This window comes from Etheostoma spectabile, chromosome 4 (assembly GCF_008692095.1).
Source record: "Etheostoma spectabile isolate EspeVRDwgs_2016 chromosome 4, UIUC_Espe_1.0, whole genome shotgun sequence".
NCBI classification, from domain to species: domain Eukaryota; kingdom Metazoa; phylum Chordata; class Actinopteri; order Perciformes; family Percidae; genus Etheostoma; species Etheostoma spectabile.
Genome location: NC_045736.1, coordinates 28,253,410 through 28,259,354, shown reverse-complemented (window position 1 = coordinate 28,259,354; position 5,945 = coordinate 28,253,410). Strand labels below are relative to the sequence as shown.

The following is a 5,945-nucleotide window of genomic DNA, read 5'->3' as shown; positions in this document are numbered from 1 at the left end:
TCTGAGCTTTCATTTTCTCAAAGGCAGAGCAGTTAACCCAGGTCTCAGTTTACACCTATCGCCATTTCTAGCCACTGGGGGACCATAGGCAGGCTGGGGGAGCTCATGTTAATGTTAAAAACTTCATAAAGTTAAATTTTCATAACACGTGATCTTTAAAGTGTTAAGGGAAACTTTACAGTTCAAGGTGTTTTCACTGTTGATTTGTTTAACTGTTTTTTTTTTAATTCAATAATTGTGGTTAAAAATATATCTTTAAATTTTTCCTAATTGAGCATCCTACTACTACTGGCGCTAGATATGCCTTTTGCCGCTACAGTAGCCATAGTAACCTCAGTGAAACAGGAATTTGATGTGTTTTCTGTTGAAAATTATTTGTCAAGCACCAGCACTCAAATGGTAATGTTACCAGGTTACTGAGGTTTGATATCTAGTCCTATTTACTCTGTCGCTAACTCCGTACGTCTCACAAATAACAGCAATCTATTGTTTACTAAATGTGGCATTCACCCATTGCCTCCACACACACGTGGAATAAGCACATCAATGCAGTTTTTGATTAAAGGCCCAAAAGTTTTGGCATTAAAAAAACAGGACGGGGCCAGGACGGTGTCGGCAATCATGAAGCTAGAATGGGACGGGAAAAATGTCACTCCTGTGTTCAAAGAAACCAAGGCAGCTAGTGGATACTGCATAAATGGCCCAGGGCTCCTCGGCATTCATCACATGCTGCATTGATGGAGTGTAGTGCAAACGTAATGACATGATGCTCTATTGTGCCCTGAGTGATTGCCTTCTGATCGGCGGCAAGCCCCCACCCCCTCCTCAAGGAAATGCCCCCTGTGTCTGTAATAGATCGCGAGAGGCGGACACTAAATGAACTTGATGGAGCTGTAGGGAAAGAAGTTCCAAACGATTTGTTGGAGCTTTTAAGTGCTTGGCTACAAAGACATAGAAGGACTGAGAAGAGCGTCAACTGTGACGCGGAAGTGCAGAAAAAAAGTGTAACTGGACTGGTATTATGATGTTGCCAAATTGAAACAGAGGCTAACCACTTAAGCAGCTGTCTAAAAACCACCGTCCACAGCAAGCCACTGAAATCAGTCTGACACACTACAGTGGTTACCACAGAATTAGTCAATTTGTGATGGTTTAATATGTTGAGCATTGTGGGGTGTTCTGATTGGTTTTCTTTATGTCACTCTTTTTTCCGTTTTAAATTGAATTTCTGTCACTGTTGATGGGTTTGAGGGGAGGGGAGGGGATGGGGCAAGGAGAGCGTGATTAACATGTAATCTGGAGAAAACAACCCGCTGCTCCAAAGCCTGGCATCACCATGCAGCTACAGTAATGTCTTCTATGAGCTCATCTAGAACTCCCAGACCTTCTCTCTGCCATGGCCAGTTTCAAATAAAACCGGGCTGGTTAAAGTTAACTTAGACGTCCGCTAACAAGCACTGCTGTGAGACTCTACGTGGAAAACAATAGCAGAAAAGCACTTACTTGCAGTTTGGGACGTCCAGGTGAACTTGTTGATATACACTAAAGCCAGATGCTTACTGAGGACAAGCAGTCGTGCACGCAGAAGAGGCTGCCGCGGGGCTATTCACAGACGGGTCCACAAACACAGTGAGAGGCTATGGGACAATGTGCTGTGCACAGCTATACAGTGAAACAAGATTTTACAGTTTTTTTTAATATATATTATTAAAATAGAAAAAAAATATTTTGCGCTCAACTTTGATATTGTGGCAGGCAGCCACAAATAAATCTATTAACTGCACAGTTGAACTTCTTCTGTTTTTGCCACAAGCGTTTGCCGTTAGACCTTTCCTCAATCAAAGCCAAAAACATTTGTTTACCCTGTGCAAGCTTCATTTTCCAGCAGTAACACTTGTTTATCTGGCCTGATGCTTAGACTGACAGAGTTTCTACAACTTCCGAGATTCCCTACTTGACCACAGATCTCTAAAGCAGTTCTAAGGTTTAAGGGACCTCCTCTCCCCTGCTGGGATACAACAACTCTTCCTGCCAAGTCTAGAATTGTGTTTGGAAGGGTTGGGTCTACACAGCAAGCTAGTATAACTTGTGTTCCTGTTGAAAGGCCCCCTAAGCAGCCATCGAGCTGTGCCAGGCTGTTTATTTGCAAGCTAAGCTTTGTGTGTGCGTTAGTCTGTGTGAGCGTACTTGTGGTTTACTCCTCACTTTGCTTGCCCAGTGCTGGCCTGTGATTATCCATGTTGCTGGCTGCAGTTTGCTCTTGGCTGAGTCGAAGGCTCTGGAAGGCTGCAGTCATCCTTCCCTATCCCCTCAGGTCCTCTGCTCCCCCCCAGATGCTGCCAGCTGGTGTCCATTATGCTGCAGGTGTGTCTGTGTTGGCTCAGGCAGTCTGTGACTGTGGGTTAGCGGTTTCAGGCCCTGTTCATCTGCACAGCTGAGGAAGCAAGATGCTGCTCTAACAGTTCAGTGGTGATACACCACAGTTTTTCAGAAAGACGTGGTTTTATGTGAATCGCCTCTTTTAGGAAATCAGTGGGATACTTTAAAAGTTGCAGGTGACATGCATCTTGCTAGCTTTTATCGTTTTTTTGTGAAATAAGAGTGATCAAACAAGAAGACACTGTTATGGATTGTGTTTATGTATGTGTTTGAAAATGAGACCAAAGGGTGACAGAGCAGCTCTGTGGCTGCTGGGGAGCTCAGCGAGCGGAGCAGTTGCACCATGTCCAACTGAATCTGTCTGTGACAAATGGGGCCAACCCCGCAGTAATCAGATTAGAGGACCTAAGTGACGCGCTGCAAATGTCCCACCTTGTGATCCTGTGCCTTCATTTTATTACAGCCGTAAGCTAATGAGATTATCCCTCAAAACAAAGCTGCTCCACCAGGAAGCAGCTGCGTGAACCTACCTCTGCAGCAACCACTTTCCCTCGCCGACCTGTAGGTTCAGTCACCTATCTTTGTCAGCCAGAGTGCGACTGTGTCGGCGCGTAGCCAGAGTCAACTCACAGCTCCACCGTGAGGCTAATCCATCTTTGTGCTTTGGATCTCCTCCACAGGAAACCCAGGATCAACTCCCAGCTGGTTGCCCAGCAGGTGGCTCAGCAGTACCCGATGCCTCCCCCGCCGAAGAAGGAGCGAAGGGAGAGGAGTGAGCGCACAGACAAGGAGCGCCCGGATGGCGAAGGGGAGCGTGCCAACGGCGAGGGACGCCCAGAAGTTGAGCGTCCAGAGATAGTGAGCCCAGAGGGAGAACCTCCTGAGAAGGAAAAGAGCGACAATGAGCAACAACCAATCAAAGACAAACCCGACAGAGAGAAGGACATAAGCCCAGCCGTCACGAAGAAGCCCAGCAGCAAAAAGACCAGGTCAGTATACATGTCGAGTCTTCACTTGGGTCTCTGGGTGTTGTCTATGCTGGTATTGTCCTCACTGGTGCACATCTGTTTTCCTCTAGACCCAAATCAGACAACCATCAGAGCCCACCCAGTGACAAACACAGCATACAGTCTGGCAAATCAGCAACCAAGACCAACAAGAACTCTCACATTTCCAGGTGAGTAGCGCTCTCTCATCCTCCGCGTCTCGTTGGCAGAACACATGGTTTCACATCTATGACTACACAGCACTTGTTTTTAGAGAAAGTCATGCTGCACAAGGCTAGTGGGAAACCTCAAATGATTCACAAATGATCTTTTACTCTAAACACCCACTCTCACTTTATATACACTTGTTCTGACTGTTCATGTGTCACCCGATGAATTGAGCAATTTAGTGTAACCGCCCCCACAGTGCTGGCAGCCTCCCCCTTGTTGCTGCTGAGACTCGCATGTTGTGGTTGCCATTTCTGGTTATTTACGTCGTGTTTTTTTCTGCCTGTGCCCAATCAGGCCCAAACTGAAGAACATTGACCGAAGCACCGCCCAGCAGTTGGCCATCACTGTAGGGAACGTGACAGTGATCATAACAGACTTTAAGGAGAAGACCCGCTCCTCCTCCACGTCCTCGTCCACCATCACGTCTAGCGCGGGCTCCGAACAACAGCACCAGAGCTCCGGCTCCGAGAGCATGGACAAGGGCTCGTCAAGGGCCTCCACACCTAAAGGGGATCTCTCAGTGGGGCACGACGAGTCGTTCTGAGGTCCTGTCCCTCTCCTCCTGTCCTCATTCCGCTTCACCCCCCCCCCTTTTTCCCCCCTACGTTTCTAGACACTATGGATCCCATAGGGGGAGAGATGTCACCTTTCCCATCGCTGCCCTGCCTCCATTCCACATCCACCCCTGAATGCTGAGAGGAGCTGGATGACTGGAACAATGTGGTGCGCCTGCCAGAAAACAAAAGCCCTGCTTGGGGAACCCCCCTCGTGGTTGCACCCGAGGCACTGGCAAAGAGAGCTATGCTACAAGGAATAACCCCCACAACCTCCCCCTGCGGTAGCATCCAGACACTTGTATGTATTGTTTTATATTTGTACGTGGATGTGAGGCCAAGTCGACATTTGTTTTGTTTTTGTAAAGAAGAATTCTCCGCTGGGCACAATAACCATCATTTCAATAACTTTAAACTATTATTACCCTATTTATTACCTGTTGCACCTGTATACTTTGATATTCTACTTTTTATGTTGAAGCTTTGCTGTGTAGCCTGCCGATCGATCTTCCTTCAGGGTTTTTATTACAGTTTAAAGATGATAGACAAGACCGAGACACCACCACACACACACACACACACACACACACACACACACACACACACACACACACACACACACTGGTGCTAGATACACTGTGAAGCGGTTTTGCAGATCTGGGATTTCCCATTCATTCAATGTGACAGATTGCTGATACATCAAATTCTCATTCACAATAACACTGTCAGGACCTCCATCAGGTCCATCTTGTTCTGTACAGGTCAATGTGCATCAGAAGAAGGCTCACCTGAGGTTCAGACATCTGACTTTTTCAACTAGATTGTCTATGATTTAGTATGCTATAGCAGATCTCTTATACAGTATCTTATGTCCTTAACTGTACAGTGTAGGCTGTTGTGTAAAACACTAAAAGCTGTTGATATTTTCTGCATTCCTTACTTGGATATTGAGTTCTCTGGCTGAAGCTAGAGCTGTTCTCTCAGCTCCTGAGCCAGAATTTGTTCTGTGGTGACTGAAGGATGGTTACATGCAGTTCCACTTGGTAAAACCATATCGAACTGTAAAATAGACCTGTTGTGTCAAGCTGTTGTAAATCGATTTTCTTTTTTCTTTCGTTGTGGTTCTGAAGAAAACATTGAATCTTCATTCTGTCAGCCTGATATCCCAGAAAACAAGTGCAAAGACATGAGAAATTCACAAAGATTGACAATTCAGTTAACTTTTAGTTTTTTAAATGAATTTAAGACTCCTGTCATTGAAGGCAAACAAATATTGCAGTAGTTAATAGAACACAAATGCTCTTCAATTTTTAGAACAGCAAGGCTTATTTAATGGTTTTAATTCACTTTGACCTTAGCTGATACTAGACCAACATAATTTTCTTTAACTGTATGAAATTGTAAAAAGAATAAATGTGTATATGATATCTTAGTTTTATTTATTGAAGGACCAAAGGAATTTCATAATGACATGATACATAGACAGATAAATAACAATTTGAAATGCAATTATCTAATGTGTGAGATGAATAACATTTTAAATAAAGACTAATATAATCCATGTAAATGGTGTTCTTATTGTCCACTTGTCTCTGTGCACGGCTAAATTGGGGCAGAGGACTGTCAATACTGGGAGCCGAGTCGAAGAACACTACCGGCTCTACACCCAGTGGTGGAGCTTGCCTCATTGTGCAGGCGATGAGAAGCCGGCCGGGTGTGGGTGGTTGCTGAATAGAGCTCTGGGTCTGCTGGGTCGAAGCCTTTGGCCTTAGTAAGCCCCCCCCCCCCCCCCCCC

The 5,945-nt window shown here is 45.5% G+C and overlaps 1 protein-coding gene across 1 annotated transcript in view; it reads left to right on the top strand.

Annotated features, from left to right (window-relative positions):
- Positions 1 to 5,717, top strand: part of rybpb (RING1 and YY1 binding protein b) — a 19,621-nt gene extending 13,904 nt beyond the window's left edge. Inside the window, exons 3-5 of the mRNA XM_032514855.1 lie at positions 3,060 to 3,368; positions 3,458 to 3,556; positions 3,891 to 5,717. Of these exons, the coding sequence (XP_032370746.1) occupies positions 3,060 to 3,368; positions 3,458 to 3,556; positions 3,891 to 4,140 (658 nt within the window). The 3' untranslated portion in view covers positions 4,141 to 5,717. The remainder of the gene's footprint in view (positions 1 to 3,059; positions 3,369 to 3,457; positions 3,557 to 3,890) is intronic.
- Positions 5,718 to 5,945: the final 228 nt, after the last annotated feature.